This window comes from Anoplolepis gracilipes, chromosome 11 (assembly GCF_047496725.1).
Source record: "Anoplolepis gracilipes chromosome 11, ASM4749672v1, whole genome shotgun sequence".
Lineage (NCBI taxonomy): Eukaryota > Metazoa > Arthropoda > Insecta > Hymenoptera > Formicidae > Anoplolepis > Anoplolepis gracilipes.
In genome coordinates, this window is record NC_132980.1 from 7,922,067 (window position 1) to 7,942,509 (window position 20,443).

The 20,443-nt window shown below is 36.8% G+C and overlaps 1 protein-coding gene and 1 long non-coding RNA gene across 10 annotated transcripts in view; one reads left to right on the top strand and one right to left on the bottom strand.

Moving 5' to 3' along the window:
• LOC140671410 (uncharacterized) overlaps positions 1–20,443 on the top strand; it is a 296,391-nt gene that overhangs the window by 271,736 nt on the left and 4,212 nt on the right. For both annotated transcript variants that reach the window (XM_072902679.1, XM_072902680.1), the window contains 2 exons: positions 9,473–9,806; positions 13,552–13,760. In XM_072902679.1, coding sequence (XP_072758780.1) covers positions 9,473–9,806; positions 13,552–13,760 — 543 coding nt within the window. The remainder of the gene's footprint in view (positions 1–9,472; positions 9,807–13,551; positions 13,761–20,443) is intronic.
• The window catches only part of LOC140671411 (uncharacterized), a 349,127-nt gene that overhangs the window by 218,613 nt on the left and 110,071 nt on the right, over positions 1–20,443 (bottom strand). The window contains exon 4 of one of the 8 annotated variants that reach the window (XR_012047725.1): positions 348–519. The exons of the other annotated variants lie outside the window; for them this stretch is intronic. This is a non-coding gene — a long non-coding RNA (uncharacterized lncRNA). Of the gene's footprint in view, positions 1–347; positions 520–20,443 lie in introns of those variants that run through there. 8 annotated transcript variants of the gene reach the window in all.

Here is a 20,443-nt window from a genome sequence, read left to right on the forward strand (position 1 = left end):
TTTACCTTGTCCCGGGTTTAACCTCCTTCCGTGCTCCGAACTTTCACATCGCCCGCCGTATATACCGTGTTACAGGTGTAAGGGATCGAGTGCCATTAGAGTTTTACGAGGTTAATGTGCAAAACCGCCATATCGGGTCGGCGCACGATGCCGAGTCGGGTCGCGCACGCGTGCACGTAACCCTTTCGTGATGAATTATACGCCTCGATAAGGTCGTGCGCGTTAATTTATTATCCGTGTAATCGCGCCGTCCGCCGTCCTTTTCCCGGGTCGCGCGCGCGATCTCACCGCGATGCTTGCTCACAGTCCACACCGGGAAAGAAGTCTCGTCCCGAGGGCGAGGGATGGCCGCGGGTGCGGGCGTGGGATGACGCGGTGGGAAGAGCCGTGATGGCTCCCTTTGCGGGAAAAAATCGCAAATTTATTGACCGCCCTGTGCCCGCAGAAATCCACGCGGCGTGTTGCACGTATGTACGTGCCGTGTGCGCGTGCTGTTTTTCCTCTTCTTCCATTTTTCTCCTAATCGAACACACGAACAGAAACATGTCTACGTTAATTCTCGCAAAGATTAAACGCGAGTAAGAATTTTTCCGATGATAAATTAAGCGACTGATTTTTTTTTAAATTTTTATTACACAACTGATGCTGAGACGCGCATTGCAACAACATGCTACTGTTAGATCGAAGTAATATATTGTACTATGGAAATTGAATAAACGCTTTGCTTTCATGATTGATTACTATTACGTCAGATAGGTGAATCTGTCGAGATAAAATTACTAGCGAATGTTGATTACTAATGGTATTTTGATTTTATCGTGTGATACAATGAAATGTAATTGTGAGATTAAGCTGGATCTTTACAAAGTTTTATAATAATTTTTTCTCATCAAGTTCGCAAAGGTTAAACATAAACGTTGCAACTTATTATTGCGGATGATATTTAAGATAAGCAATGATACTTTGTCTGTAGATTTTCGATTTAACAATTGAATCTTCATAGTATGTTAATGCAATGTATTCCACCTGTGCAATCTTTCGTATAAATGGAACAACATCTGGGTATCGACGGCGCGAAGTAATTCTTCCACACGATCATAAACATTATTTGACATGCAATGAAAGATGCGAACTTCTTTATAGCTGCGGATTAACTGTCGGAATACATACCACGTACTTAATGCTTGTGCAATCATCGCGTCTTAAATTTGAAGTATATTCAGCATGCTTTAGAACTATCATTATTTGCTTGACTTATGGATGTCTTGCACAAGACATCAGTCTCTTTTTTCAAGGTATTAAAATTTAAATAGATTTTACATTATGACAAAAGAAAAAAAAGAAAAACTAAATATGAAAAAAAAAATATTTTGCGACAATTTTATGTAAATGTTTCTTTAATAGAATTTTATACAATTTTGAAATTTAATTACAAAAATATTTAATATGCTGAAAAAACTGAAAAAAAAAAAACTATAATTAAAGATTATATTTTTTAATGAAAAAAATCACATTCACGATTGCCCAGAAAGAACCAATTTTTTTAAAACACATCCCGCATATAATGTATTAAAAGTTTATCTTTCTTATTATTACGTTCATTGGTTGTACGTGAGTCAATTAATTCTCAACATTTTCTTTTATTTCCTTTATAATCAGCTGTCATCCGTCCCTCGGGACTTCCTAGTTCAGCGAGTGACGCGGGGTTATCGCGATGCGAAGTGAACTACGACCGAGACAGAGCTGGCCAGTCGAGCCATGAATAAACCGCGCCTAATAGTCATCGATACGCGTAATCGAGCCTCAAGAGATTGACCTCTAGGGTTCCCGCAATCTCACACAAATGCCACGCAAGGAAGAGAGAGAGAAAGATGGAGTCAATGCACGAAAGAAGGAGCGATTCGAGAGGGACTTAGCGCGCGCTGTCGTCCACGTGTCTTACCTGAAGACGATTACGGGTGAAGGTGCGCAGCTAAGGACGTGCCGCGTGCATTAGTGCAGCCTGTCGCTGCGATGCACATAGCCCGATCCGTGCCGCCTCGGCTCGTCTATCACCAGCCGATAGATTTATCAAGTATCGGCACCTCCGCGTCCATAATTTATACACCTTCCTTTGGTGCAAACGGACGTTACGACAGGTTCACGACGTGCGTTCGTAATCGCTGACGTTGACCGGTATTCGCAACGGAACATCGAGCCTCGTTTCACGCAGATTTAAACTAAACTCATTTTTTTACCCTCAGAACCATTTGACAGATCTCGGCGTTTTTTCATTTTAATAAAATTATCGTGAGAGAAAGCGACTTTTATTTGAGACTTTTGAAAATTGCAACTTTTTTTTCTCTTCAAAGAAAATATGAAGAGAATTGCTTTGAAATTTGTTAGATTTTATTTATGAAATTCTAGGAATAATTTCTCTTTTCATATTTACAATTAGATTTAAAAAACTGTATTGATATTTGATTTTCCCGAATTTCGCCGATAAAAGATCGAATTACTATCGAAGTACTAAAGAATTAAAGCTAAATTTGGTAGCTTTGTGCAGTCAAACTGCAATTGAAATAGCAACTGAAGCTGAATTATTAGTGAACTTTGATAAGTCAAGCGAGGCTAACCTGCACGTAAATAATGGATGTTTGTCATGTTAAAAATTGAAGCATGCTCGCATCTCTATCTGTCAAACATTTTGCGGTCTCTAAAAACGTTATCACACAGAAATTAAACGTAACGATATCATTATTATAATGTGAAATTATCGTGATATACGAATATATGAAAAGAGATATTCAGCAAATATAGAATGTATAAATAGTCGTGCATCGCAATAATGTTACATTGTAATAATGATATCTCTACTTTTTAATTTATATTCTGCTATGGAGATAACATAGTAGAATCAACTTGCAGCTGTAAAATGAACTGATGAAGCATTCGTTATACTCGTAATTGCCTGCGGATTTCTAATGAGGATAACTTATAGCATTCGAAGCTCACGGATTTCGACCTTTCGTGACCACCTATTTTGATACCATTATTCGTGACTGGTTCTGGTGAGTCATTTTATGTCGGTAATGCATTCCGATGCGGCGGTTTTCTCGGGCTCGATTAATCACGAGCATTGCGACGGACGCGGTTCGAGCTGTATTTGTTAATGCTCATAAATGTGTACCTTTGATCGTCATTCTCCTAATCTTTTCGTCCCCGTAGTTCATACATCAAGCAGAAACCACGTGCGATCTACTCTTGCATATTATACAGTACCGGATAATAAGATATTCATCCATCTTATGTTAGCGGTTTTCCAATTAACCGGTGTTTGTCTTGTCCCATTTCTTCGATCTTATGATTCTTATATAAATCGAGCCGCAGCTCATCCATCTGCCGCATCATGCCCATCGCGATTCCGGAACTCCTCTATCTCTCTCTCTCTCGCATGCGAACGTTTTATACGCGATCAGCGTGGGTGGAACAATTCGAACGCTACCCGCGAGGGATTTATCGTCAAAACGGTTAACTCCCGTGCTTTCACTCTAAACCATATATTTTTTATGTTGCTTTTTACTCTCGACGAGTATTGTTTTGCGAAATCTCTCTTTGCGACTCTTTCGCATTTAACTCTAGATGCTACTGTTTGAATTTAATTTATCGTATAATAAAGATATGTGAAAATATATATGTCAAGAATTAAAATAGCCTCGAAAAATTATTAATATTTTTTTTAAACAAGATTTTATTCTTGGAGATGTAAGTGTAAGAATATATATGGCGATGCGTTTAATATTCATCTTGGTAAACAAAGTTAAAGTTGTGTATTGCTTCATCGACGAATCCATGGCGCGAATATACGACTTGTACCATGATCTTTTTTATTATCGTTATGCGATATTCTTTTACGTCTTGCAAAAGAGCGCGCATAAAAAGTATTACATTAACGACTGCAAAAACTCATTCGCATGCATATGCGCACGCATTACTTTTGATGGTGTGATATTTATGACATGTATAAAAAAAAAGGAAAGAAGAAGGATACGAACCCGGGGGACACGATAACGAAGGCGCGATTTATCGCGCAGCAATAGTGAGCGTCGTAAAAGTACAGCTTTGAGATTAATGCAACGTGTGCATGAATCGATTATCTGCCGACGCATATCTTAATCTGGATGCCATTGCGATTTCATATTTTACGAGCGCTTGATTCTTCTTTCAGACTGTGTTCCAATACCTTCCGGGTTATTAAAAAATTATGTATTATACTTTCCACGTACATCCTACATTAAAATCGAAAACGATATAATACTGTTAGCGTACTCCTCAATAATGTTATAAATGATTACGTATACTCGCTAATGAAGATATGTATTATTGTTTTGGGAGAAGAAATTTAAAATTCACGAATAAATTTGATTGAAAATTGAAGAAAGAAAGAGAGAGGTAGCTGATAAAACTCAATTTATTTCAAATCTTTTCGCTATTTCAACGAATTGGCATATATTTAATTGCACTTCCGCATTTAGCTACTTTCACCTCGCCAGTGCAATTACGCTTTTGACAATTAGTGTGCACGAGGCGGCGCTTAATTATGATAAAGATACGTTAATGTGCCGCTTGACAAAGAGATAATCGCTCATTTTACGTTTACGCCACTAGGATTGCGCGATGCAGTTTAAAGTCGTCGTTTAATACGACGAAATATAAATTTTAATTATTTCCTCAGACTGAAATCTCCGTTGCGCGAATTGAGCGCAATTTATTGCGCATAATGTTGGATTTCATTCCCTTGGACCATTCATTACATACATCATAATGTAACAGTAATTATGTCAGTTCAAATTATGCGACAATTTTTAAAAATATGTACATAAATCTTTACCATGATTATTTGCTATTTTGCTTTCAATATTTGACATATTCAGAATTTATATTAACAATTTAGATAAAATTTATAAACTCTAGATATATTTATGTTTTTTTTCTACGAAACATACAGATATCTTTGCGCAAAAGTTTATCGTGATCGTCTCGTGGGATCTCTCTTCTCAATTCCAAATGCTCACCGCCGATGAATTTGCGGCACGATGTGAATAAGCGTTATCGCGCACGTTATCTTCGCACCTGACGGATAACCGGTACTTTGTACGAACGAACCACCGTCAATAAATTTCTAAACGTCGTGGCGGCCCCCGCGGCACGAGAATGAGAAATAACGCTTCACGATTAATCGACGCAAGTCCGGTCGCTCGCGCTAATCTGCGCGCTTCGCGTACGCGGCCTCGGAAACTTAATTGAAAACACATAACGCCTAACGAGTTCCGCGACGCGGGTGGCATGTCCACCCACCTTTTATCCGTGCACGCGCACGCGAGCGCACGCATATATTTCCGCGCGCCTAATGCGCCCACCCGCTGGATTATACAATATGCCATAATCGACGTTATTCGCCAGAATGAACGGTAGATTCCACTTGCGAGTGTGATAAAGCCAAGAAAAATAAACCTGTTCACGTCCAAAAATATATTTTTATAATTTCTTTATAATATTACGATATTGCAATTATTTGTATTAATTTTATTTTTATCATATTATTTTATTATTATATATTTTATTTGTATTAATTTTTATAATTATTTGTATCCTATTATTCTATATCCTTTTCCGATATATATATATATATATATATATATATATATATATATATATTTCTATCTCTATTATATATTTTTTTTATATTCATATTAATATATATTAAAAAGCGCGCAAATTTATGGATAAATTATCATTCAAGATTTCTACCACGTGATTTGAGAATCACGGAACGAAATGTGCATCGCATCGTTGCGGACTCAAGATCCTACAACGAGTGACTATCTTTGACTTGAGGTCATGAGATAGGCGCTTTATCCTCCATGCGCCGTGGCTATCTCGAGATCGATTCTCTCAGTCGATTCAAGGCACTCTCCCTTTTTCTTGGCGGATTAGCAGGGCCCTCTCTTTTATCCGCCACCGGACACGCGAAGCGCCATAACCTCCGTACTCCCACTTATCTCTCTCAATCATCCCTCTGGATTTGCGCGCCCGGCGAGGCGCGGCAATCTTTAGCGGCGAGGCATTAATGTCGGGCGATTATCCCTCAATTTGGTGTATTTTAAAAAATCCACGGCGCGCACGCTCTCTGCCCATAAATCGGCGGATTAACCCTGGCGTTTAACATTATCAATTACCCCCTGACGTTCCTTGGCGCGCGAAAGCATCGGGATACGTGTGCGCGAGAAAAGAAAACGATGGAAGGCAAAAGATCGTGCGCGAACGAAAGAGCGAGCGGAGGAAAGACGCAGATGAAACGAAAAGGCGAAACATGCTAAAACCAAGTATTATTACCCCTAATGCTTAATATTAACTCTGTTGCCTAGCGTGGGCGAGGCGAGCGAACACCTACAGAGGGATCATTTTCATCGTTTCTATGCTAATCAAGTAACAGTTAAAGATACTTTCTACAAAATGTTTTTTTACGAAGATTTTTAGTAATTAATAATCAAAGAATAGAGTGCTGCAATTGAAAAGAAAAACTTTGGAAAAATAAAATATCTATAGTCTAATACTATAAGAAAGAAATAGGTTTTTTTCGCTTTAATGTACATGTGGCAGTAAATGTCAAAATTGAACATTAAGCTCGAATTTATAAGTATATATTTAATTAAAATTAATTATTAAATTAATATTTAATATTTAAAACGATCAATTTTGCTTTTCTTATAAATAGTATTAGATATGGTAAGAAATTATTAAACCAAAATTAATTTATTTAGACAGTCTGCACATTATTCTGTCTTAATCGCTAATTTAATTTCTTATCAGAAATCTATTCTTTTTTTAGGCACAATTAAACGGTTATTTCCTGAATTTCAAATAATTATATATGCGTTGAGACATATATTTTTACATTAAGGGATAACTACGTTAAAAAAAGGATGAATAAAATGAGAAAAAAAAATAAAAGAGGGACAAGGATGTAACACGAACAAAGTTCTGTCAGATCGTTCTTGTTTGTGACGACTGCGTACCCCATTAGATAGCGAGGGATCATAGGTCTCGGCTAAAACTATGAGAAGAGTTAATGGCTCTAACGAGACGTTTGGAACGAGATCTCGGAAGAGAGAGGGAGGAAAAGTGTCCGAAGCAGCGGCTAATTAAGTGAGGCCGCCCCGGCACACGGAAATTGCGGTTAATAATACCGCTGTTACTACGTCGTGGTTCGACTGACTGAATTCATAATGATTTCTCGATACGATTCGAGAATGCTCATGAGATTTCTGCCATGATAAGGACAAATAATTAATGAGAATTCAGTTACACACGTAGTGAGAACGAGCATTATCTTCGTCATATCATGCAATTAATATATTGTACAATATTTTTTTAAATTTGGATGAAAATTGTGATTAATTAATTTTTCGATACTTTATAAAAATTCCATTTTCAATTCTTACAATTTCTTGCGAATATGTATGCGTAAAGGTTTACATTTTAACCGCAAAAAATCATAAATAAATTAAAATTGTAATTAAAATAAAAGCTAAAATAAATTAAAGGAATATAAAAGCGATAGATAATAATATATATTTCTTTGACTTTATATATTGTATATGTTAATATTTAAAAGTGTGAAATACGAATATTATATATATTATCTCCGGTCTTGTTCACTACAATTTCTTTTCGAAATTGACTGGCAATCTTATTACGCGTTGCACGACATATATTACTTAATTTAAGATAACTCAGGTTGTCAAGATGCAGTGAGACACGTAATACATAAGAGTGAAGCAGCAACGGTACGTGTTCCAACTCTGTTTCAGATATCTGTTCAAGTTCGTGAAGACGAGGCATTAAATTTCATATCGCGTCAGCTTAAGTGATCGTTCCGCACGAACGTTCCGCTTAACTTATGACCATGCGCCACGTGTTATCGCATTACTTCGTTGAATGTAAGATCGATTCCAATCAATTTAAACATTAGCGTAGAGTTTCATTAAAAAAAGAAGGTATACATTTCTTCCCATGATGGCATATGATACATATATAATTTATTAATTCGTTAATACATTAGCTATTAGGCATGCTATGATTTAATTTTCTTTCTCTGAAAATAAAATGATATGTTTTGACAATTGTTATTTGAAGCATTATAATGAATATGTATAATATGTTAATAAATCCAAATATTAAATTGAAAATAGAATTTACAATTTAAACGTATTTTCAAAAAGAGATTATTATAATTTACTTGTGTGTGATTTCCTCAGTATCATTAAAAATACAATTATTCTAATTTTATTATTATATATTTTAATTTTGTTTGTTAGATAATAAATTTAAATTATTTTATTTAAAACTTCAAACTAAATAATTTTGTATAATTAAAATAATACTGTGCTAATAACGTGTTTATAAACAAACAAGCTGTCCTCGCGTAACAAGATGAACTTGTAAATTATGATTTTATGTTGATTACGTGAGACGCTAGACAACTTCTGTAATTAAATGAAAGATGTGCATGGTCAAAATATTATCAGCAGTACGATCGACAATGATATCGCAAAGTCGCCGCATCTTTCCATTCTATCTCGCGAATGTATTGGCCGCGTCGTTAACGCGACTGCTAATTAGTAACAGCAATGTCACGGGCATTTAACACGCTTGTCGGCCGGCTCTCACAAATCGCAGAAAGTACAGTGAGATACAGCGGCCGCGATGTCAACGGTCGTCAAAACTCTCTAGATAGCGAGGTAAATCGCAATTTTCCATGTAATACGATAATAAACTGTAGCTGCTGATTTTTAAAGGATGTGGGAATCTATGCAAAGACGTTTTACGGCTTAAACACCGCAATAATTCGCGAAATTCCACCGAGACATCGAAAGCGGAATTTATTTATCATCAACGCGCAGACGTAATGATAAGCGAAGCATCTTAAACAAGTCGATCTCGTACAATCCCGCGAAAAGAAATCATAAAGCGATTTATAACGCGCCATCGTAAGGAATTACGTCTCGGAAAGGATGCGAGCGCAAGAAACGTTTGCATTTCTTCACCCGGTTGATTTATCTGCGAGAGGTTGCGCGAGCTGCATCGTGCTCGTCTGACATCGACCTTCGATCCTCGATCGTTGATGGATCGAGGGCACGGTACCCTGCGACCGCCATGGCACGTTCGCACAAAGTGGCAAACATGTATTCCGTACAAAAGAAATAACATGTATATACTTCAATTGCTGCTCCCATTATTTGCTTATGTTTAAGATCTTCCTGAAATATCGTGACCTGATAATAGCAGTTACATAATATATTACCTTAAATAATATATATAAATAAATAATTTATTTATAAATGTCGAAGTATCAGTTTAGCAACTTGAAAAACAATTTACACTGTAACAAGATTTTTTGAACAACAGGCATTTCTCGTTTCTTTTACAGCGTCACCATCGTTGCCACCGTTGAGCGAAACAGCGTGGGACAGAGATCGCGATCGAGATCGAAGCCGGGAAAGAAACCGGGAGCGCGAGAGGGTGCGGGAGAGAAGCGGCGAGAACGAGAGGGAATGTCAACAGGAACGAGAGCCCGCCATCAGGGACAGAGAGGTGCGAGATCGGGCAAGGGAGCAATGTGATCGCGATAGGGACAGGCAGAGGGACAGGGAAAGGGACCGGGAGAGGGACGTATCGGTCTGCGTGATGGAGCCACCCGATTCCGTCTTCCCGATCTCCCCTTCCGCCGCCCTTCTCGCGTTGCAGAGGATAAAGGCTTCTTAGTAAGTATTATTATTCACCTGTTGTATCCTATCTAGGCATAAGCGTGTATTTTACGTTGCGTAAAAGGCTACGAGGAGATGCTATTGAAGCGGGATAGCGTTAAAGTTTATGTATCTGAGACGAGCGTGGATGATAAAAATTAAATGATTAATCGTGAAGTGAATTTACTTCATGGATAGGCAAGAATAATTTAATGTCCCGCCGTTAGTTTCTTTCAGTTAATTATAATCAACAAAATTACTCGTATTCTCGCGTATATACATTAATTAACATTCTCGATAAAGTAGTCATTATACCAATTTTACTTTTTAATATACAAAAATTAAGATACAAAGAAATTGCATGCTTGTAAAATATAATAACTTAAAATGTTTCTGACAAATACATATATATATACTACATAAGTATCAATTATAACTCTTTTTAATTAAATATTATATATAGCAAAAATGATATCATTCGTTACATTTCTATATTTAATAAATGTAACGCATGATATAATTTTTACCGTATAGAATCTTTAATTAAAAGGAATTACAATTTATCATTGCCGCGTTATGTAACGTGTTAAATATCCAATTTGTTGGAATGTTGGGGCAAAAAAGTACAGAAAATACGCGCGCGAGAAACGTGTCGAGTTTGCTGTGAAATACAAAGGCTGACTTTATTATCGCTTCACACAATCGGCCGAAAACAGCGGGATATCACAGCGATATACTCACTCACGGCGTCGATGCTTACGTTCAATCGTATTTCATCGAATGCATAAGCACGTCCAGGGTTAATAGGACAAGATCGTGCGCCCGCTGTAAATCTCGTTTAATTTGCTCTCGCCGCGCGCACTCGCGCGACTGTCGTTTCCATTGTACCCGGGCTCTCCCGATCCATCTCTCTTATAGGAACTATGTCTTGACATCTCACACACACATGCATAACACATACAAGGAAACATGGTAATCTCGTGACACCCGGCGCACGCTAACAAACCTCATTTTACACGTCCTGTCACGATTTCTTTCGAGCACGCGCCTAAGTAATTTCGTCTCGCTTCTTTCGCCCAATTAGCGTGACGCCGATTCATTATACGCTTTTTGCAAATCAACCTGTCTATACGGTATACTGTGCACGAATTCTGTTCATTGATCCTCCATTTTTTAGTACTATCCCAAAATATGAAAACATGATATACAGAAAAAATAATTTTAAATTTAAAATTTATAAAAAGCATCCCATAATTATATACATAATAATTATATAGTGCCTTGTAATTTTCTATTTAGCTTTGTTTCACGTACGAAGAGCGAATAACTGTAAATCGCGTTTAACATAAATTTTAACTCGTTTCTTACACATATATGTACATTTCTATTCATCTCTTTATATGCATGTTGAATATATACAAATGCACGTCTATAAAATAATACTAGTACCTGCATATCAGCATCTCCTGCGGAGAATCTGCGATGGGAACTAATATTTTATGACAAATACACTTCCCAGTCGAGATCTTGTCTATTTATTAGATCGCCGGATTTATAACGACTATTTCAACTGACAATGAATAATGATTTAAATTTTCTTATCATGTTATTGTTGATACATATAGCAAGGTTCGTTTTTAAATCGAATTTTTCTACCTTTAATCATACACGTTAATTTTTGCAAATAATACAACATCGTTTTTGTTACATTTCTTAAATTTGTTAAAATGGAATTTATTATATTATTTAATCTTCCTTTATAGCGAAAAGAATTTATAACTGTACAATTGTAAACATATTCATTTTTATACTTATTAGTATTATAATTTTTCGTTTATAAAATGCGTTTCTCTCTTTTACTAATTTTCCACGTAACTTACTTTTATTAATTTTCTGCTCGCTAACTTAATGATTATCGGACTGTGATGTGTATACAGGATCATTAAAAAAAATATATTAGAAGACAAAATAGTCATTTGTATGAAAATATTAGACTAATTAATTTTTCGCTAGCATTTATATGTGAATAGACAGAAATATGCATGAGCAACAACCTACTTTCTGAAGAATTAACGCCAATCGGATTATCGCGATTATAAGCGGATTTATGTATGTCAGTTCGCACAACACATGTTTCATTTATAACTAACATATATTCTTGTATTGTGCATGAAATCCTTACGTGACTTTGATATAATAGGTAAGAATATATCAGTACCGTTTTAGTTAATCCGGTTTAAAATTTATATAGAATCCTTGATTGCAAAATTGCGTCGTAGATCACTTTGTAAAATTTATATTTCGATAAATTTATAAAAATGTCGTCGTTCAAAAAGAATGACTGCAAGTCACATTAACACAAAATTGTGTGAAATTATATTTAAAAAATCAGAACGTGCGCAAAGTTTAATTAAATTTTAATTGGCGTTTTGAGATAATTGAAAAATCGAATTTATTAATCATTCAAGATTTAAATTTTTGAAATAAATCGCATAATTATTTCGGATTGTCTTTTATCGATATTTGCACTGCACCAAATTGACCAGTACTAATATGGCGGCACGCCTCTTAAGAAATAACCCAATCTATATCGTTAGCACGTACGAGTGTTTTGCGGAAAAACAAGTCTTGCCAGAATTCAGTGTGTCAAGTTGAGATTGATCGAATCAGTTCGCCTTTCTTCTCTTGGTGGATCGGATCGAATTGGTCTAATTCCATTCGACCGATTGCCCACTTTCGAAGAATGCTCAGTTTTTCGTATACTTATTCGAAAAGGCACTTTGACTCAAAAAGAAAGGTTCGCTAATAATATGTTGTGAAAATAATTTCTATGATTTTTAAATTTCTATTGTTAGAGAAAATGAATTCTCTAGGCTCTGTCAAAGAAATTATAAAATGCGAAGAATTATCAGTTTTAATTTTCTGTTTCTTTATGTTTTTTTTAATGAATTTTTTTTTCTTGAATCATCTACTGAATGCTTAATCTCTCTTTTTTAAAATCGCTTATATATATTTTTACTGAGGTTATTTTACGATAGTATGCAGAGAAACGATTCCACAAGTATTAAATAATATCTTTAAATTAAAAAAATAGGAATCAAATGAAATTACACTGAAATTAATAATTTTGTAAATATTAAAAACGAATCTCACACATATCATAGTATTTGTCGACTGTGTGTCTAAAACAAAGTAAGAATGACAGATCATCCATGATGGAACATGCGATCCTTGCGCAAAACGGTCGATGAAGATGTTTCCTCCACATATTGGAATTGATATTGCTAGCAACTGGTGCTTGAACGACGAATTTCTTGTCGCTCATCGCAATCAATGCTATCTCATTGTCAGATATAGTTATATCGATGTATCATCATTATAAGTCAGAAGGCAATCTCAGACGCAAGCAAAACGCGCGATCCTACCTCTTTTATAATTCGTCATGTGTCGCGTACTATGCTGTTTTATTGCATCTGATTTCTTTTGACGTGGAATATTATTTCTCGTCTGTTCTGAGTCGTCTCTCGTTTCGAAAACGTTAATTCTTTTTCTTTAACTTATTTTTTTTATTTTTAAAATTTATAATACTGATTTCTTATCTTTTACTTTCAATTTTTTAATTTTACAGAAAAAATGTACTTTTGTAAAAAATGTATAAAAATATAGTATATCCGGATATAATTGCATTAGAATAGTTTTTAACGGTATTATTTTGTTTAAACATCATGTTTAACTGTTTGTCAATTTAATTATCTAATTTCAGCGCATTCCAGAAACGTCCACTTGCGGGGGGTATCGGATTAGGTGGTAGAGGAAATGCCGGCGTTGGCGGAAACGGCGGTAATTTAGGTGTCGATGGTGATTGCGGCGACGCGCTGAAGAGACGTAAAGTTCACAGATGCGACGTCGCTGGCTGCGACAAAGTTTACACGAAGAGCTCGCATCTCAAAGCGCACAAGAGGACCCACACTGGTAAGTTGGTCTTAATTGAGCAAGTAATTTTGATACTTTTTAAAAATTCTAGATATTTGGATCAATCGACATATATGTATATATCGCGAGAAATATTCGTATAAAATATGCAAAATTTAAAAATATTTTCAGAAAAATATACCACTATATTACAAACGCATTAAAGAGAGAAAAAGTTAGAAAAAAAATTGGTTAAATTACACACATAAGCGTATTGTGTCATAAATCACTCGACTCCAGTACATGGTTAGAAACTCTATGGATATTTTATTGAAACTTTGAATCGGGAAAGCTAATCAAGATTAAATACATCAATCGATTCAAAGAAACAAACTTGCTACATTCTCGATGATCGTTATGTATGATCGTGAGTCACGCGCGTGCGTCAGCAATCGTTGAAACAATCGCGCGTCATTTTTCACCATCGATCCCTTCTCTCGCTTCACATATGCCATTTCGCTGGTGACGTTATCTTTTCAATGATGGCAAGATACAATACTTGAAATGAACGAGCGCGTAATAGCTCTGGTAAAAAAGCAGGACAGAAAATTAATTAAATTTTAAGGACAATCATCTAGTTATTGTCACATCCCAATTAAACGTCACAAGCTAGGACCTTGTTCAGCAAAATAGTATGATGTTTCGAGCGGACGTGAAAATCGCTTCTTTTTCTTCTTCTTCTCGTACGAGAGAAGGAGGCTTTGGTTACGTGTAGATTGGAGTCATTATCTTCGTCTTCCCACGTTAAATCGACGCGACGCTCGCAGCCTCACTACCAAATATCGCCGTGAGATCCATGCACCGATAATAATAATAATAATAATGTTTAACCTGAGCGTACGGCCGGTAGTTAACGACTTGTCGCCCGGTCGGGTCAAGTGCTCGACGGTAAACCATTAGTCATTGGGCATTCCTTTTAATATCTACAAGATCGAGGCTGACACGCTTTTCTCGAAAGAGGTGCTCAAATTGGACGTATAACTGGTAGTCGTTGCGAAATTTACAAGTTGTTGATTCGATTACGAAATAAAGGAAGTTTGAAAATAAATTTTTTTTTTTTAGGCGCGATTTTTTATTTCTAAAGAATCATAGAAGAGATAATTAATGAGAATCGCCGATTTAATCACACGTGTTACCTCACGCGTTTTACGAATTTACATCAGACTCTTTGAACACGCGACTCTCTTTCTCTCTCTCTCTCTCTCTCTCTCTCTCTCTTTGCAGGATAACAGATAAGAGGCACACATCAGCCGTGTTATTCTCCGCAAAGATTTTTCGCGCGCGTGATCCGCGACCCGTCGCGGTCAAGGGTCGCCGACTTTCGCACGCTAGGATTCACGACCGTAGAGCCTCGCGGAAATTCGATACCGTTCCGTAGCGTCGCCGTGGAGATGCCTTCTGTCCAGCAGGAGAGAAAACTCGCACTTTTATCCGCTTTCGTACGGGCGCTCTCTCGCGTATAGATCCAGGCTCCCCGGCCATTTATTACCGCGTCACGAGAACTTGGAAGAGATCGCGCCGTTTCATTCCGTGTGCATACACGACGCGGCGCGGTGGTTGCTTCAGGAATTTCCGGTGGATAGGTACCTTCGTGAAGGCATCGCCGCCGCCGTCTGGAGAAGGCAGCGGCAGCGGGGAGAGGGCGTGGTCGTGAGAACCAGGATCTTTTGTCTGGTCCATGGTTCAACCAAGACGCAGCGCGATCGCGGTGCTCAACCCAGAAACGCTCGATATGAAGAAACATTGAAGCCTTTTTCCAAAATATCATTGTCGGATAAGAATTATATATATATTATCTGAGAAATCTTTTTCAAACAAAATAAATAAAATCTTTATCTATGAGATCTATCATTTCAATCAAATTATATAATATTTTATTGCGCAATTTGTGATTTCTGCGAAATCTTTATTACTAAAGATTTTTAATAATTTGATACAATTATCACCATACAATGATCAGAATTCCATTATTTATTTTATTTCATTATTATTTTAACGCGAGGTAAAAATATATCATACGTGTTTAGCGCTGACAATAAGTATAACAGAAAATGATTTTTTTTTTTTTTTTTTTTTGAAGAATCTGCACATATGAAAGATATACGAAAGATATATCTTCTTGATTTCACGGAGAAAAACTAGTTTTGAAGTTTTGCAAATATCGAAACATGCTTCGCGCATTAGGATGACATTATGGTAGACGGGTTTACGAAATTCCCAGCTTGCCGCGATCGGCTGGCAAACGAAAGACCATTACTTGACGTACAACTCGATTGTGTACTTGGCTTCGACTAATTGTTTCAACGATCGGTTTCTAGTGGCAAACCGCCACCGCCTATCCGTCATTCTAACACCGGTGCGGCCAGAGAGATATCCTTAGTGAGGCGGACACCGCCGATACCGCCTGAATGTGGGAAATGCCAATTCATTGATTACCGTCATTTCTACCATTCCGCGCTGTAACTCGCTCGCGCGATCATGACTGTCGTTGCGAAGCCGATAGGAGTGATCGTAAAATTGTCGAGGCTTGTCGAGAAATAACAGATTTGTTAGTTCTCAACAATTCAGTTTTAATATCATGTTCCATTAGTTTTGAAATATTTCACAAATTGTTTCTCATTACATTGTAATAGTTTTTATTTATATTTTTATCCAAGTAAAACATTTAGTCTTGATAATTAGTTTCTATAAAACTCAAAAAATATTAAATATCATGCTAAAATTTTTGGATGTGCTATAAAATATCTATTGTATATATGTTTCTTGCGTTCTACTGTTTTTATTTTATTGATTAAAATATCAGGCACACTTTTAGAAATTCACTTAAAAGTGACGAATTAAATTATGACATTTCGAACTTTTCAATAAAGCTGCAGATCCCAAAGTGGGAATAAAGGGGATCATAAGGTGAAATGCAATCAATAGTATTAATAATTGTTTACGCACGTTGGACGTTGTTCATATTACGCGCTTCATTGACGATGTAACGGAACACAATAACAACTTAATATTACTTTTAATATTGACGAATAACAGCGTACCTGACACACGTTGTTGCGTGTAACGAGAGTTGCATTACAGGTAGAGAATCATAGCTCATTATGAGCGCACGGTAAATCGCCCTTGCACGATTATATGGTGAGAGATGTTTCCTACGCCCATTAACGTATACATAAAATTTCTTATCTACCTGTGAGAAATCGCATAGCAACATGTATATCTACGGGGTATCTCTAATTATCGCATTTCCCTCAGTTGAGTATGATTTCGCGTAAGTTAAGAAATGCCAACCGTTTCTTTTAAAAGCATCGTTATTTTCTAAACTAGAGTTTTCCGCCAGAGTACCGGTTTTTAATTGAGTCTCGCACGAAAGAATTCTTAATAAAAATCGTAATTATAAATCAGAATGATATAAATTTAAGTTTATTTACAATTTTGATTGTAATCTATACGAGTTGAGCAACACACTCATATCTTACATCTAAGAACATTAATAATATCTTCTGCTATTTTATCAAACTTTAATCTAAATAAATAATAAATTCTCGGTTATTCGATTTCTCTTGTCATTTCTTTTTATATCATTATTATTTCATATTAATCATTTATCGATATTATACAATCAAAGTGCTGCTTGATTTTAATTTTGCTCCATTTATAAACTGTCATGTAACTATTGTTATGTTAAAATCAAATAAAATTAATATAATTAAAATAAAATAAATGAATTACTCGTAGTATTTGATAGCAAAAAAAAATTTGACGGATCAAAGAAAAGGGACGTAAGTTGAGAATCACTGTGTATAACTATCAGAATATAAGCTCGGTGTCAGCCGACTGGCGTGACCCTTGATAGACAGGAGGTTTGCTGAGAGACCTCGTGTATTAATTAAGGCGAATTAGCCTTGGCGTAAGCCGGACAACGTCCGCCGATCGATTCCGTGTATCGAAGGATACACCGATGATCACAAGCAGTTCGCTCTGTAGATTTCTCTACGAGTGGTGGTGCTTCGAATACCCTGTTATTAACAATGCACTTATGCACTAATGCCGAAGGCTGCGATTACCTTCTTGGCTGGGTTAACGATTTCCTGACGAGCATGCTTCTCCGCATTGTTCTTCGTTAGTCGTTGCAAATCATTGTTGCTCTTTTTTTTTCTACAAATAACTTCATCATAGCGCACTTTCGTGTTTGATAGCATTCGTAATAATAATGATAATAATAATACTTTGATTCTGGTGATTTGTTTGACATATACAAACTAAGAAGAGTTGATTTGATAATTGAATTGAATTGATTTTTAATCTTTTTCTAAAAAGTTTTTTAAATTATTATCTATTGCATTTAAGAAAAGAGATTCACATACATATATATTTATTGAGAGAAACAAACTCAACTGTATGTCTAAAAATTAGATGGTTTACACGAAGCGTGTGTAATTTCAAGATGCACCGGAGATGCTGAGTCTCATTACAGTTTAAGATTGACATCACGTGAACGGTGCATCTATGAACGACACACAAGTTTATGTTTTTTCCTAACTAGTCGAGAGAGCTGTTAGTTCGCTCCTCATTACCGGCACGCATCGTGTCGCTTAGCCATGCGTCGGAACAACTTTCTCACATGCTGTGATGTGATAATTATATGCTTCGCGCAACAAATGTGTCGAAACGTGCATGCTTCGTTAACTGATAATCGAACCTAGAATTGTGAAATGTATTATGTGCAAGCTGTCAATTTTACAGATTTAATGATAATATATCCACGGCTAATTGAAACAATGTACATAATATGACATGAATTCGATCATTCTTATGAAGAAGATTAATGTAATTTATGTGTGAAAATAAGTTTACAATGTCTTCTTTATCTCCTCTAGTTTGTAACTTACAGTTACTTAATACATCATGGGTAACATCTTATTTGTATATCACGTCGCAATACGATACAACACTGTCTTCAAAGTTTCGCTCTGCGTGACTCTAGTAGACTTGTGTCCTAAGATAAATAGTCTCGCATCTATCTTGCTATCTTGAAATGTAACAAAGGACAAGACACGCTATTATGTGATAATTAAACAATGTCTCTGCATGCGGTGATAAATGAATCGCGTGTATTTGCATCGCAAAAAAAAAATGGTACGCTGCGGCGAGCTTAATGATCGTGTCGCTTCATTAGAGAGTTATAAAATGTGCACAATATAAGATAAAGAAATACTATCTATACTAGAATAAGCATTTAATCGCGAATGATAAGAAATGCAACATAAGTAAGCAATTTTAATGCAAATCTGTAATTTCGATTGTTTTTATTAAATCCTACGAAAAATATTGAATCGAGAGAACAAAGCAATTCAATTCTGCTTCATTTTTAAAGGCAGTGCAAGAACAGTATTCAGATATACAGAATACAGTTAAATAATCAGTAATTTGAATCTTTCGGTTGGAGAACTGTGGTTGTTATTATTTCGTCTTAATTATATCTTTTGCCTCGTCCCATTTCCTTTAATGCATGGATGCACGCAAATGAGAACGACATCGCAAACGAATGGCCAATCTTAAGTTACGATTAAGTAACTTGACGGAAAAGAGAGTAGAACACAAAGAGGAGGGAAGGTAACGCGACGTTAATCTATGGAGCAATAAACGCGCGGGCCGCGCGTAAAAACGCGATCGAAATACATTAATAACGGGGAGAACTAATGCGACGCTCGCCCATCGGTCGATATTACGCGCACCTTGTACGGATTGTAAATCGACTAATTACTCACGATTACGCAACACAACCGTGTGCGCGCGCGCGCGCGCGCGCGATTTCCTTCATAACGTCATTAGTCGTTCGCATATTCCCGGCGCGTTGCGTAATAATATTCGCCCGATGGACGCCCGGGACGGTTAAAACGGCCGATTTAGATCTACGGCGTGTACGGAGAACGTGTCTTCGATCATCCGCGCCCCGTCGTTTCTCGGCACCGCTAAAGCTCAATCCTTTCCAGCCGCGTGGCAACCTGCCGTTCCCTTTGCGTCGCTTGCGTCTTTAATTACGGCCGGCTTTCAGAAACGCAGAGAGTGTATATACCTCGTTAATTACCGTTCGGTAATTAGCCCCGCGGTACTGTCAAAAAGGTGGCGTTAATATTCCATAGTGACTGCTTTTCTTTTTCTATCTCTTTCATACAGCGGTGTAGCGGCACTACACTTGGTTTACGGACAATATAACTCTAGATATAATCGTATGGTAATCTATTTTCCGACATTTCCGTGAGTTGCGCATTATTCCATTATTTTAGACAGAATGGGATAAATTGCGAGACGAAGGGAGAAGATAGAATGTTTTCGCAGAAGGAAATATACCTTCACTTCCATTTGTATATCGGATTTCTTCGTTCGCGCGAAATCGCCGCGAAGATGTGAACCGAAAGCGCGATTTCTCATTAAAACGATCTCACGGTTGTCCCCTCCCCCTCCTTGGATGCGCATCGCGCAATAATTAAAACGTCCGATTCATAAAGATTAATCGTTCCTAATGCGTAATAATAAATATGTACGTTAACCCTCTCTCTCGTCTTGCGTCGGAGGCCGCAACTTGGCTCACGTTCCGCGACGCGATAATTGTTCCGCTTGTGCCTTAACACCGGCCATTTATAAGGGCAAATACCAAATTAAGGGTTAAGCGCCGCTTG